At 51.1% G+C, this 14,067-nt stretch overlaps 5 protein-coding genes and 1 non-coding gene across 6 annotated transcripts; 4 read left to right on the forward strand and 2 right to left on the reverse strand.

Annotated features, from left to right (window-relative positions):
- Window positions 1-505: 505 nt before the first annotated feature.
- LAESUDRAFT_751856 (uncharacterized protein) lies at window positions 506-2,817 on the reverse strand (the record flags this gene model as incomplete). The annotated part of the gene is made up of 7 exons (XM_040911691.1): window positions 506-1,061; window positions 1,160-1,273; window positions 1,479-1,585; window positions 1,733-1,827; window positions 1,874-1,955; window positions 2,245-2,336; window positions 2,752-2,817. 7 exons carry the CDS (start codon window positions 2,815-2,817, stop codon window positions 553-555), a joined length of 1,065 nt encoding a protein of 354 aa, XP_040760837.1. The 3' UTR covers window positions 506-552.
- Window positions 2,818-3,595: 778 nt separating this feature from the next.
- Window positions 3,596-6,260, forward strand: LAESUDRAFT_751857 (uncharacterized protein; the record flags this gene model as incomplete). The annotated part of the gene is made up of 8 exons (XM_040911692.1): window positions 3,596-3,774; window positions 3,842-3,857; window positions 4,034-4,087; window positions 4,164-4,232; window positions 4,278-4,693; window positions 4,720-5,438; window positions 5,482-6,016; window positions 6,185-6,260. The coding sequence occupies 8 exons, from the start codon at window positions 3,596-3,598 to the stop codon at window positions 6,258-6,260; spliced, it is 2,064 nt and encodes a 687-aa protein (XP_040760838.1).
- LAESUDRAFT_t75 lies at window positions 3,687-3,784 on the forward strand. Its single transcript has one exon. It is a non-coding gene; the product is annotated as a tRNA-Thr (tRNA).
- Window positions 6,261-8,157: 1,897 nt separating the features above from the next.
- Window positions 8,158-8,575, forward strand: LAESUDRAFT_384885 (uncharacterized protein). The gene has a single exon (XM_040902267.1). The coding sequence runs from the start codon at window positions 8,199-8,201 to the stop codon at window positions 8,472-8,474; it is 276 nt and encodes a 91-aa protein (XP_040760839.1). The 5' UTR covers window positions 8,158-8,198; the 3' UTR covers window positions 8,475-8,575.
- A 2,167-nt stretch (window positions 8,576-10,742) lies between these two features.
- On the reverse strand, window positions 10,743-11,192 carry LAESUDRAFT_729615 (uncharacterized protein). The gene has a single exon (XM_040909668.1). The coding sequence runs from the start codon at window positions 11,153-11,155 to the stop codon at window positions 10,823-10,825; it is 333 nt and encodes a 110-aa protein (XP_040760840.1). The 5' UTR covers window positions 11,156-11,192; the 3' UTR covers window positions 10,743-10,822.
- A 665-nt stretch (window positions 11,193-11,857) lies between these two features.
- On the forward strand, window positions 11,858-12,851 carry LAESUDRAFT_384802 (uncharacterized protein). The gene has a single exon (XM_040902266.1). It carries the CDS (start codon window positions 12,181-12,183, stop codon window positions 12,694-12,696), a length of 516 nt encoding a protein of 171 aa, XP_040760841.1. The 5' UTR covers window positions 11,858-12,180; the 3' UTR covers window positions 12,697-12,851.
- Window positions 12,852-14,067: the final 1,216 nt, after the last annotated feature.

Raw genomic sequence — 14,067 nt, forward strand, 5'->3', positions numbered from 1 at the left:
TACTTCTCGACGATCCTCTGTTCTTGCTCGCCTCTTATTCTGCCTTATGGGATTATCTCCCTCTGGGATAGCTTGGCACGTACGCACTTCTCAAGATGCACACAGCGCAGAAGCAACCGCAGACGCAGCCGCTGTATGACGCTCGACCAGCAAATGAATGGGCCTGGCATCGGATCTCGCGAGAAGCTGGCTGCTTTCTAACTGTGGAACATACGCTGACACACTGTATGCGGGGTGCACCGATTCCGAACGCAGCTTCCTCGGACGAATGCAGTCGCGCGATACTGCGAGATGTCCGACCGGTGAATCTGCAGTCGCTTAACTGGCTGTTCAACGTTTCAACGTTCAGACGTCATCACGGACGCATACAGCCAGCTCTGCTATCGAATCTATGCGCGTCGACCTGTACCTCGGAGGATATGATGCATGAACCTTTTCCATAAGATCCCGTCGCGAATATCTGGAGCCTTAGATCTCCCTCTATCCTGCCGTGCTTCGTTATATTCCGTCTTCAAGCCGTTGGGGAGCGGTGCACAAAAAAAGGTCATCATTTCAGAGGATGCGACTCTGCTGCAGCTTTTCGTGACTGGCCATGGCTCTGCACCGTCCCAGCTTGTCCCGGGTTGCTATCACTCCATCACTCCCTACGAGCGGGCCGTCACAAGGATACCCACGTGGAGGCCACCCGACGCCTTCCAAATGCGGCTGACGCGACTCGACTCCACATCTTTTCACATCACCATTACGACTGACGTTGGGGTAGTGATGGTGCACGCGCTTGCTCATGGCGTAGTTGTAGCGAGAAGGTGGACCGACCTTCATTGTCGACATTATACGGCTGCATTCTCCGGGCCTATCCTCGCCTTTGCGCTGTATCGCACACCGGTCTGTCGCGCTGCGGTGGCTCAGTGCGCTGGCGGGTGCTTTGGTTGTTGAACTGCCAAAGACAACGTCATCTGATGCCAGTATGTCCCGCTTTGTTGCTACAATCATGCGACTGGGTCTTTGGCGAATCATCGGACGATCTGTAGGTGAAGTTTGCTCCGCAGCAACTGTAACGGCTGTCCAAACAGAATCTCAAGCATTGCTCATTCGACAATGGATTTCTACTAAGTTTCTATCAGATCGCCAGGACCAGTATCTGGACAAGATGACTCACTATATGCGAGCAATACTGCCCTAACAATGCCTTCGTGTACTTTCTCCGCCTCAAAGTTCCCAGAAGACGAGCAAATTGTTAGCTGGCGATACTCATTGCCGACTGTCCAGATCTCTTAGCGCCAATCGCTTGATTAGTGGGGGATTTTCAATGGAATTTCTCGCTGTCGTCCGTCCACGGGGCCCAAGTCGCTAGTCCCTCAGTTCTGAGATGCAAGAAAACGACGAGGGCTCGTACGCATCTCGGTGGCTATAATGCTATCGCTCTGGCGTGCCCTTGACTTTTATCTAGCTCCCCGCCTCTCATACGAACTGCGTACCATCTGCTGTTGTGCTTCCTGTCATGAGTCGCCCAATGCCGTTTGAAACCTCGTGGCACCCATCGGATGCGTTATAGGCGGCTAACGCTCCCGCACTCTCCGCATTTCTTCACATCATCGACCGATGCGTTTAGTCGCAACAGCTTGCTCGTCGACTGTTTGAGGCCCTGTCGAACTCGCGCCACTCCGCTCAACAAAGTCAAGCAACAAAAAGCGATGATGCTACGCTCCAGATCACGGAGGTCGAGGCTTACTTGGCCGGTGAAGGCAGCCGCTCAGCCCTGTACTCTGCTTCCAATTCTTTCTCTGCCAATAACTCATTAATAACGACCTCGTATGGCCGAGGAATCTAGGAGAATCCCTCCGTACAGAATATCAACCGAAGCGATTCATACAAGCGACGGGCGCGGTCCCATCATGCCCGCGGAGACATTAACACTAGGGATATATGTTGAATCTGCTGCGACGACGGCAAATCTACACAGTAGCGTGTTATATTTCGGCAAATTGAATCACTACGTTTTTGGTCGTCAGGGGCAAACCGAATGCACCCCCAAACAATGTTCGACGTTTGCTGCTGGCTCAGTGACCTCCATTGAAGACGTGCGTTCTGTCTTCGTTCCGCCCATTCCTCCACATTATTCGACCTCCCGAGCTACTGGCATATCCAGTCTGGAGTTCAAGAAAAGTTAATGCTCATGGTAGCTTCGTCAAAGGGAGGCTCATGGACCATGGACACAAGGGAAATGTACTCTCAGTCACGTACTTCGGTGCTCGCAAGCCATTCTCACTATCGATAACTACTGCCCTTGCCCTCATCTCTCTCGTTGGCGTACTGGAAATAACAATCTGGGAGCTCTATGGAATCATGACATATCTCGCGATACGTCATTACAAGCCGCGCCAGTGTAATGGTTTGCCGAGGAGACCGTATGCGAAGCTCCCTCCACAGCAATTAGCGTGGCCGCTGTCAGACAGAATCTCAAGCGTTGTACATATAACTGATTTAAATCAAGACCGCCGGAGCCAGCTCTGCACAGCGTCCTGACTAACTGTGCGTTCGGGACGTGATCCCGATAGTATCTTCCTGAACAAATTAATCTGCAATGCCCTTCACTGGCTGTCCAGGCATCTGAACGTTAATTTTTTGGCCTGCATTGGCTATCTACTGGAATCTGCTGCTGTCGTCCGTCCACTGGGACTAGCTATTCAGTTCCTCAATTCCGAGATGAATGCAGGCGATGAAGGTTGGTACGCATATACGGTGACTTACTGGTGCCATTGCAACGTCTTGACTTCCGTCTAGTCTCCTGGCTTCTACTCGAAACTGCATGCCCATTTGCTATCGCAATACACCTTGTGAGCCGCTCAATACCATTTGAAACGTCGTGGGACCCGTTGGACGTTTAGCAGGCAGCTGACATTACTGGCTTCTCATATTCCCTGATCTCGCCCACTCGTGCGTCGACGGAGCTATGGTGCACTAGAGTGCTCATCGTCACTCCCATGCATCTATATCGGACGACAGTGTCGATCCATACTGCTACCAACTTTTAGCACCTGCCGGACGGCACTCATGTGAATGATCCTCTGTGCTTGCAAACAATGGCGAGATGTTTTTGCAGTAATGGCAGTCTTTCACTCTTATACTCTGCTTCATGTCTTCGGTCGGCCACAGACCCGTCTAGAAGCTACATTTGGAAGCAATCCGTATACGGTCTGGCCTGTCCTACCATGCCATCGGAAGACGCACAGATATACGGTGTACATTGCATCTGGGTGCAACAGCAATATCCCATATCTCGAGGCGCTCGATAATTGAAAAATTGGCGACTACATTCTCGCCTGCCAGGTGCAAACCTCACGCGCTGCTGATAGTGGCCTTGCTTTCTGTGGGTCTGCAAACACCGTCAAAGGCATGCATTCGGAACAGACGCTCTTTAGTATCCGGTGCGATAAGCTTTCAAGTTCATGCTGACTCTTGAATTACATGCTCCCAGCATAGCAAGCTGCTGGCAATCTGGTTAAGACGATATTACGCATCTCGGGATTCAGGCCAGAACCTCCTGGAGCCATCTTGCGGTCATGTCTCCACGGGATAAGGGAAAGGCATCTCAATGTCTCCAATTGTTTCTGTCGTTGAACAGGCTATGCTTAGCTTCTGTTACGAGATTTGGTATAATAATATCAAATGTAACATTGACGAAAGCCGCGTTAGCGTAGTGGTAGCGCGTCGCACTTGTAGCCTTACTTATGTGAGAAGCTTTGACATGCGAAGGTCACTCGTTCAACCCGGGTACGTGGCATTTATCTTTTTCTGCATCTTCCGACCGAGCAGCTTTGTCTTATAATCTTACGAGTAGCGCCGACATTCTCACTGTAAGTGCGCCACTTTGTTCGCCTTCAAAGTAACATGCGAGGTTCCGAAAATGATGGCATCAAGGAAACAGCGGCGCACAATCACTGACGGCAGGCGCCAGTATAGCATTTTCATGAGCTAGAGTCTCAAGTTGCGATCACTTGCCTGGCGATACAGGGCGATACACACTGACTAGCATTCTCGTAGCAAGGCTGCCAGCAAGAGCTACTTCAAATCATGGTATTTCAAGGTGTGTTCATTGGGCAGGTGTTCAGGAATCAGGAGCTGGCCAACACTCGAGCTTGACTGTATTTTATTCTTCGCAGGGTTATCACAGCCACGAAACGAGCCTATCGACGTCTTCTTTCTATAGCCCGCAGGACCTCGCAAGCCTTGTGAGTACAGCATTGCAGATACTTACGCGAGACCCTCTGCTTCAGTCTCATATACACATCTTCTTTTACTCCGTCAGTGCGAAATATAGTCCTCCCGACAATCAGCTCACATCGCGCCATCTTGTACCTGATGATGGGGATTTCGGAGACAGGAACAGATCACGCAGTGCGCTTGCTTTCATTTCCATGCTGCCAACCGAGCTGCTGGCTCAGATCTTCTCGGAGTATGTCTCACAATTCCATCCTGAAGACTATGTATACTACCCTGGAGGATTTCGCCTCGAGCCCACGCTGCAAGGCCCTGGATACTACGCCTGGATTGTCATAATGCATGTCTGTTCTCAGTGGCGTACCGTGGCGATTGAGGAGCCGACATTGTGGGGCCGCATTCGCAACGGATCGAAGCCACGTCGGAATGCATCGGAACGATGCTCAAATGATCAAAATGGGCAATGCTCGATGTGACTATTAACCTTTATGGGCTCAGCGACATGTGTTTTGAGCAGCTGCATATTACCTCGGTGCTTGCAGAGCTGCGACGGATCAAGAGACTGCGCATTCACGGAGATGCAGGGCACTTGATGAACGTGGTGTGCGCAGCATCTTCGCAACTCATTTTGCGTGAAGCCCCGAACTTGCGAACTCTTCAAATCGACAGTCCCTTTCGGGAACGTCATATAGAACGATCCAACTTGCTCCGTGATCCACTTCATCTCGCCGGAGAATGGGTACGCAACCTACAGAGCATCGAGGTATCATCGGCCGAGAGCTTTCCTTGGGGTCTTCCAGTACCATTCTCTGGACTAAGGCACCTGAAGTTGGGTCCAGATGCTTGGTGTCAATCCACTCGAGAAGACGTGCTGCGTGCGTTAGAGCAGTTTCCGTTACTGGAGACGCTCAGCCTGAGGCTAGTACACGGCCGATGGGATGAGATGTCATCGACAGTATCTGCATCTCAACAATCACCCAATGTGCCCCTGCGCAAGCTTCGATCAATCCTGCTCATCGGTACTGACGAATGCTGCATTGACATCCTGGACCATCTTTTGATTCCTCCGCCAGGCCATCATCTCAGTCAAGTTCTCCAGCAATCCAGAAACAACCTTAGACCGCTGGATAAGGAGTATCTCTACGAAGCTCGAAGGCATCATGCTACCGATATCGATGGTCGTTTCTGGAGAAACACGGAAGTCAGTTCGCATCTTAGTAGGCTCCACCGATGATTCATACTCTTCCCACTCCTCTGAAGGTCCCGATAAAGTGCACTACAACCTCGACATGACGTCTAAAGGATTTAATATGCATATGTGGAAGACATTCTGGTCCTCTCCGTTGGTCTTACAAGTCAAGATACTCGATCTATCAAACCTTCATCGCTCTCTGTTCTACTTTGGCAGCTTCCATTATATGGGGGACGTCGAGACCCTCCGGTTGCACTGCTTTGATAATAAACTCGTGCAAGCATTATTAGGCCAAACAGAAGGCACCACCCCTGAAGGATTTATCTTTCCTCGGCTTCGTATCCTCATGATGGACAGGGTGCGCTTTGGAGACCAGACAGTCTACGAGTCACAGACGTCGAGCGAGGCTCTGCGCGCCGTAGCAGACTGCTTGATCCAGCGTCACCAAAACAACATAGCGATCACTCACCTTATTCTTACAAACTGCGTCAACTTGGACGAACATGCGGTGGCGATATTCAGGGAGCTCGTACCGAGGGTATCTTGGGATGGCAATGTCAACTTGGATGATGAAGAATTCGACGAATTGCCAAGAACGCCAAGGTAAATGCACAAATGCTACAAACTGATGAAATTTCTCTGACTCGCAATCAGTCACAAACGACAACGTGGGCATCGATGACGGCTTCTTAAGTAAACATCAAGGCTAGCGTAATGATCACACATCCTTTGTCCTAGAACACCTGACGTTTCGATTTGCATCTTGATCAGTGATCGACGGAACAGGCGATCTCATGGGAACGACCATGACGAGATCCGAGTGTGGGGAATCCGAGTACTTGTGTAGTCTATTCTCCATGTCTCGAAACTTCTGTGAATGTCAACATGCATGTATGATGTAGATAGTTTTATTTAATTCCGTCCCTGACATTGCGGAGTGCGGAGTCGACGAAGGTGCATATCATTATAGGTGCTAATTTCAAGGTGTGGCAGCCTGTAGGTCTGAATAAAGTTATCTCAGCAAGATGCGCCCAATGGACAAGACATGCAATCTTAGAGCTAGTTGAGGGGGGGACCGTTCAGGCCTCGCCAAACAGTTCAAGTGCATCCTCGAGAATCCCTCCTTCATCATCGTTAGTATGTCCATGTATCGAAACAGGCGGCTGCAACGAGTCGTCCACCTCTCCTTCTGCATGATGACAGACTGCATCTGCTTTGCAATAGCTCGCCATAACCCGAATGAAGGGTCATTCGGACCAGCCCATGGAGGCATGCGCACGTGAACTGGCTCAGGAGCATCCAATAATGCTTCCGCGGCTAACCCACATGCGCACGCCCCGAGGAGTCATGTTTCCTCGCCAAATCTGCATGAAAGGGCAAAACGGATCGCACCTGACATCGCTGCAGAACACGGCATGCGTTCAATCCCGTCATCTTACGCACAGTCTGTGTAATCAGCGGATCGAGAGATTGTGGTGATGGTGTCGAGGTTATTTTTACTTCAACGGGCACAAACGGGCGATTCGTTCATGTAAGACAAAGACGTAGATCGAATAAATCCAGAGACGTACAGGTGACAAACGAAGGCCTGTCGCATATAAGGCGCAGCGTCGGCAAAGGACTTCCAGAGAAATCTGCAGTGTCATCGTGACTTCATATATTAAGGCTGGTCGCAGTCGCTCTGTTCTCGGTTCACGGTGGTTGCCTCTTGGGGCGACATAGCTGCAACGAGTGCCTAATTTCCTTGACGGCAGACACCTGCTTCTGCTCAAAGGGGAGACGTTTTAGCTGCTAGCTAAATCTCGGACGTCATAACTAACATACCAAGGAATGATACAAGATGCGCAACGTCGGCACCTCGGGCTGGATAACGGCACTGACTGACGGCGCCCCAACCACTTGCCGTAGAGTGCACGCATTCGAAGTTGGCAGGAGCAGCGACATTTGATGTAGGAAAGACACCAGTGAACTGAGTTGTATGAGCTGCCAACCATGTGCAAACGAGAGTACTCATGTCGTCGTATGATAAATATTGCATAACGATCTCGTCGAGCGTACTCACCGAACAACAACTTTATTTCGATTCTCTTCTAGACACCGATGTTATCTATAATTCGATTTAGCTGTTGAGCGCTATCTTTGAACGTGCGGCAGAAGCGCTCCACAACATATTGAGAGTCGCGTTCAATCAACTCCACGGACACGTGTAGCGAGATTTCCCGAAGGAACGTTTCTGCTACATTCGACAACATCTGCATAACGTGGGAGGTCTTGAAGACCTGGCGTGCAAAGCTTCCAAATGTAATTGAGCGACCGAGAGCACGTCATTGACATCGCATGTTTCGGAATTGATAGAGGATGGTACGACCGCCACGCATGATGTCCGCCGGGTCCTAAGAGCTGGCCGTGTGCTCGTGTATGGGAGAGCCTAAGCTGAAGCGAGAGACATAGCAGTTGTAGCGTAGGAGAAGGAGCGAGAGAAGATGAGGAGGGATGCGGTTGCTCACAGTATCGAAGTCATTCGTGAACTAGTGAAGGCAAAACAGACCTTGTAGGCATATGCCTGTTTTCTGCCGAAAGTCTCTGCTGCGCATGGCGTAATTCACTGCTTTTCGTGAACGTAAAGTAAAGATAATGCAAGTGGCAGTAAAATGGACCACCCAAGACATGTTTTGCGTAAGCAGAACGGCGATCGGTGACCGTATTAGTAAGAGCGGAAGCGAGCGCCTGAAGAGCGTCTTAAGGTCTAGCACCGTTGAGTTCCTACTCGGTCCCGCCTACTTGGATGAATTCCTGCAATCTTTTGATGCAGTGCATATCTTCCAGCATGCACGTCGTCGACAACAACGAACCAGCAACCCGTCGGAACGACACGGTATGGGAAGGACACTATGACGCGGCTATTCCTGCTTCAGGCTGGGAGTTGCAGGCAATCCTCCACATTCTCGAACCCGATGACGCCGCTCGAAGCTACACGTACGACCGACAGCTGCCACGAATACGTTGCCAACGCTCCGGAGAGCCGTTCCGCTCGCAGCTACTGTCATACGGCTGCCCATAGCATTCGCCTTCCTTCTGTCCCTCGGCATGATGCTCAAGATTAGCGGGGGACATGCCTTTTTCCAATAAGCCTGCGGATGTCGAAGACAGGATATGCAGGAAATGTCATACTCAAGCGCAAACTAATATGACAGGAAGTGGAACACGATTCGAGGAAATGCACGTAGAGGTGGCAATCAACGCATCACAAGCGAGCTTGCGAGTCTAACGAGGAATCTGAGCGAGCCCCATCCAAAGTCTACCAGGTGATTCGATTCGTAGACGCGGTGAATGGCACTCGCGCGGACTTGATGGTCTGCTTGAGCGTAAGTCGACGACGTCGCTGGAAACGAACCCGAGACAAGATGTCAGTAAGACGTAAGCTGAGTTCAACTTCGCCCAGGCCACACACGAGAAGTTCAGCCACCTGGGACAAATCGATGTAAGCAATCTCGACACCCATCACGATGATCGATCGTTGAGCGCCCGTCAAAAGCCTCCGAGCCGAGCACCAATGCGAAGACGCTTCCCGAGAGGCAGTAAACACATCCCGGAGGCTCGACAGAATCCGAGCCATTCATAGAGTAATACACAAAAAAGTGATTGAATCTGCCGCCTAATTTATTGGCTACGGTGTCACCGATCTGAGGGCGGTAGACGAATTGGCACGACGTACACGTGATCGGATCATTATGTCACGTGCATCTACGCGCGCGACGCGTCCGTACGGATTTTCCAGCGCTAAACCTCGGCTGCGACGAGTGCTCTTCGGGGCCACCGCACTGTCTTCTTACCTTCGGGAATGCCTCGTTCCTCCAACATGTTCTCCCTCGCTCATCAGAAATATGCTCCTAGCGATTCCGCTTGTGCTTCTTCCTTGATGCGCTGCAGCTTCAGGGACATGCTGGTCCGATAGCAAAGGACGTCTCATGACTGCTTGAAGTCTGCTTCGAAGTTCCCACACTTTCCGCCAGCTAAGATGAATTGCTCATGTCTTCACTCTCAACGTAAGATTTCGTCGCGTAATATGCGAGAAGACTATGGAGACAGCTCCGATGCTCAACGACATTGCGGATGTGCTCGTAAAAGAGAACCTACCTTGGTGAGCCGTTGACCAAACATTCGTGCCTCACGTCGCATTGACGTAAGATCCGCTGTCAAGCACAGCCGTGCATGTAGGTACACTGCTCACGGTGATGGTCGATGCGTCGGTGTTGGGAATGTCGTGTCGTGTCTTGTCTGGGGCGCTACGCAATGTTTTCAGTATATACTCGATGCTGGTGGAATTGATCGACAAACAATACAGAATTTGCACTTTTATGCAATATTCATGTCTTTGATGCTTGCGAGTGACCTCAAATACAAGAGTCCATCAAGCATCCATTCGTTGAAGACACCGGACAAGACCGAGCACAGCATAGACTGACTCTTCATGCTCAAGATGCAAGCAGAAGACGAATGATCCAGCCGGGCAGTCTGACTTCTTGCGACCTTACGACTTGACGCAACAGTGATCTAGCTCTGCAGATATTTCAATCAGCACACTGCATTCCATTGTGTCAGCGAGTGCCAAAGACAAGATTTCTATCCCACACGAAGTCATTTGAGAACATGTAATGAAAGAATGAAGGATCTCCTGATACACTGGCCTATCCGCAGAATGTAATCCGGCATTATTCGGCGGAATGCGATGCACGCATGAGGCAATAGACAGCATGCATAATCCTCGCAGCTTAATGAAGGGCAGTGCGACAGCGGAAGAACCTCGAGAGCAGATGCGACGAACACCAGACTGACGAGAACAAGTACGTGTACAAAGACATCAAGGCGTCTTACCCGCTCTCAAGTCTGAATGAAAATCAAACACATGCCCAACATAGTATCATCGTAATATCAAGAATGCAAGCGTAAAGCAATCTTCTTGCTACCGCGTCTAGACAGCATATGCTCACCGTTTCAAAAACCTGACAGCCGAGCGTCACAGCCAGCTCTCAGCAATGCAAGTCCTCTGACACATCCATCCAACAACAACTACGGCATATATTGGAACACCCGTCAGCAAACGGGAAGATATGAGAACGCAAGACAAAACGCACGATGTGATAGCGACGCAGTGGACTTACGGCGGTAGTGAGGGCACAATCCCTCAGTCGTCCTAATGTTGACATTTTTGACGACCAGCAGAGTGAAACGTATCCAGGTCCACGACCAGGATATTGCCTTCCGGCTAACCTGACGAGGAGCCATCAAGGTCCGCATATGGACGACAGCGACATAGCGACTGCCACAACTGCTGGAGAAGTCCCCGGACTGCTCGTAATTCTGGGCGTCAGGGTCGAGCTTCCAGCTGTACGATTTATGTTTGTGCCGTCAACGAAGCAGCCGGATCCACCTCAATATATGGCCATTTCCTCCTTGCCTGCAGTGAGTCCTGTGCCCGTAGATTGAACGGCAGCTGGGGAGACGTTGAATCAGAGAGACTGAGCTGGGCGGCGGTTGTATCAAGAGCAACGCAGAGAATGTCAAGAAGGCTGGTAAAAGTTCATCGGAGCAGTCGCGCGAGGACGAGCATGTTCCAATTGTGGTCGCCGGAGGTGTTCGGTAGAGCCATACTTCAAACTGGTAAGCACTGCTGCGCGAGGACGGGAGAAAGCAAGGGGCTGTCGCAAGCAAGCCAGGGTTCGCCTCGCTGCGCATAGGCATGTCGTCTTACAAAATCGCGTGGTCGAAGAAGCGGCAAGTTTTTGCCTGCTTTGGCAGGGATGTCACCCGTACATAAGAGCACCTCTTTGCCGCCGCGGCGACGCGACTATCTCATTCTGCTCCCGCGACACCCCGCCTCTACTTCCGCGAACGGTCAATAGTGTATCGATCTCTACCTTGATACGACCTCTCGCTGTAGCCTGCAATCAATGAGCTCAGAAAATCAGCCTCGACCAGGAAAACGCGGTCAGATACTGCCAGCAAGATCAATGTCGATGACATTGTCGCCGCTCAACCGCTCCTGCGGTGAGCTTTGCACAACCCCCCTCTCGATGGCCCGATAAATAAACCCAGACTTAAAACTGATCTGTGGTTCGGTTTGCATCAGCAGCTGAAGAACGCATGGACGTCCCTCGCCTGCAAGCGTATCCGCGAGCGGCGACACGATCAGCCCGCGGGAGCATATCAGTCTTCAATGATCCTTACGCACGCTACCCACACATGAACGTTCCGAACACTTAGTGAGTCACTTTTCATGCCCTTGGAGCTGATCAGTCTGCCTTGGCAGGCTGTCTCTTGCTATTCGACGACCCCAAGTCCCATCCCAAGTCCCATCGTACGCGGAGCCGTGACGGTGACAATGTTCATGATGTGACCGGAAGTCACGTCACAGGATCACGATCAGAAGCGCCCGTAGGGTAAGTGGCCATAGATTCTGGTCAACGGTCATGATGATTGACGCACCGTTCTATCGTTGTGTTGTTCTGCATTGACAGAATATTACTGAAGATTGGAGGGCATGAAAGCATACTCCGGAATTTCCGACAGGAATACTGCCGTCTGGCATCCGACAGTGACTCGGTGTTAGCAACGCAGCAAGACGAAGGCAATCCATATTGCTTGGTAGCATTATGACCATGGCGTGCCGAGTGCAAGGACCGCCATTTTGACAGCCGCCGCGAAAAGCAGAGGAACGGTGGAGGGGAGCGCAGCATCCTCTTCGACGAGTCTGGACGATCAATGGCATGCAGCGCGTCCGAATCGCGAGAGAGGAGCATCCCATGCGATGGTTCTGCTCTTGTTCAGAGAGATGGACAACGAGCAGGACTTACCTTCATCCATCCGCTCGCGGGCAACATCTATCGCGGACCATTCGCGACTCCCGCGGAGGAATAAAACGTGTTCTTTTGACCAGAGCAACGCAAAGTCCAATGTTGCGTCTGGTGACAACGACTGTGGAAGATCCCCTAGCGTACAGTGCTTTCACGTCTCAAGCATTCGCCGTCACATTCCAGGACGCCATCATCTTCCTCAAGTCATTCACTCAGCAGCGTCTTCTTCGACCACAAGTGGAGGTTGGCGGCAACCAGAGTCACCAGAAGGAGGATATGAAGTTGCTTGATCGACTTCAAGCGGTTTTGAACCGCTATCTCCAGCATCGTAATTTGACCACTCAGAGGGGCGAAAATTGCAGTCCAGAAAATCGCAGAAGACGTCCAGGCAGTTCACAGAGCGTTCGCAAAGTCAGGAGTACATTTTGAGCTAGAAGCAAACAGCCGAAGAGGTGGTGGTCGTTGCGGAAGTAGCCGCGACGCGACGCGGGAAGCGAGCGGTGGCACGCGGATGCACCACGCTTCACTGCGTCGACCTTTGTCGACTTGCGTTGACTCAGTTCCTTGCTGGTAGCCGTGTTCGTTTGTCCCAACCACGCCGCCCTGACGCTGCTTTCATATCGTGCTCATATGGACTTCCATCGAGAATAATCCATCTACGCCCCTTCCGATGATCTATTCCAACCACCCCTCACGTGCGATGGCGACCATGCTCTTCAAACACACACCCACTGCACGTCTACCTCTTGTTGTTGGCGCGGCATAAAATATCAGAATGGCGGACAAGAAGGCGTTTTACGATTTCTCCAGCCTGAATATGCCGACAAAACCGACGTCGTCGCTCTCTCGTGCCTCCCTGATTACTGCACGTCTTTATCCGCCCTCGGCTATCCATCCATGCACATTCACTGCCGGAGTTTTGCTCGTCGCCAGGAGATAATAACCAACACAACCATAATGCGTAGCTCCTATCACTCTCAGGTCGCACAGAAGAGTACGTGCTACGACAAACGCCTCCCCCTTCCCCCCTCCTCACAATCGTCCGCTGCAACGCTTTCCAACGTAGTACTCGCGAATTCTCCTCAGTCCATATGATGCTCATACAATCGTGATCCTTATGTCGTGAAGGAGGCGATTGGAGACGTGCAAAGGGCTCGAAGGTCCGGAAAGCAGACGCGTGAGCGGGTGTCGGTATTGTTAGCCATGGTGAGTTGAAGTTTTTTTTGGAAGCATCACTATGGCCTTGATGATTCAAGGTTTCGCTTTAGAACGCATTGTGATCCGCGAACGCGTCGACAGTGCTCTGATTTGCCGTCGACGACGCCAGACAGAACTCTAAAATCAACACATTTATCATCGGCTTTCAATATCGAGCGACAACCGTTCGTGCAGGAATTTCCCCCATTCTCGCCGACCTCGAAGATGATGACCTTTCCATTCTATGATGCTGGTATATCCCGACACCAGATACGCTCGTGTATCCGAGCATGAGACCATTGTGCGCGTCAAGGTCCGTCATTTGCATTTGTTTATAACAATTACATAACGACTTACGATTCAATACAGGATAAGCGATCACTCTGAAGACCCCTTCAAGATTGGATGATTGTCCCTCTCACGTCGATATGACTGGGACACGGTGAGTGCATATTGAATAAACAATCGAGTATTTCTTGATAATGGCGCGTCATCTCAATGGCTCGTCAGAATCGTACTGCAAGACAATCTGGCCGTCTTTGGCGGCGTGCAATGATCGGACCGAGGTAGGTTCATTCTGTTGGACGACTGGACAGGCTCCTA

Source organism: Laetiporus sulphureus, assembly GCF_001632365.1.
Source record: "Laetiporus sulphureus 93-53 unplaced genomic scaffold LAESUscaffold_43, whole genome shotgun sequence".
NCBI lineage: Eukaryota > Fungi > Basidiomycota > Agaricomycetes > Polyporales > Laetiporaceae > Laetiporus > Laetiporus sulphureus.

What these genes read in the sequence shown, in the direction of transcription:
- LAESUDRAFT_384885 (XM_040902267.1), top strand. Translation starts at nt 8,199, where the DNA reads ATGAATTCCTGCAATCTTTTGATGCAGTGCATATCTTCCAGCATGCAC.
- LAESUDRAFT_729615 (XM_040909668.1), bottom strand. Translation starts at nt 11,155, where the DNA reads ATGCCTATGCGCAGCGAGGCGAACCCTGGCTTGCTTGCGACAGCCCCT.
- LAESUDRAFT_384802 (XM_040902266.1), top strand. Translation starts at nt 12,181, where the DNA reads ATGCAGCGCGTCCGAATCGCGAGAGAGGAGCATCCCATGCGATGGTTC.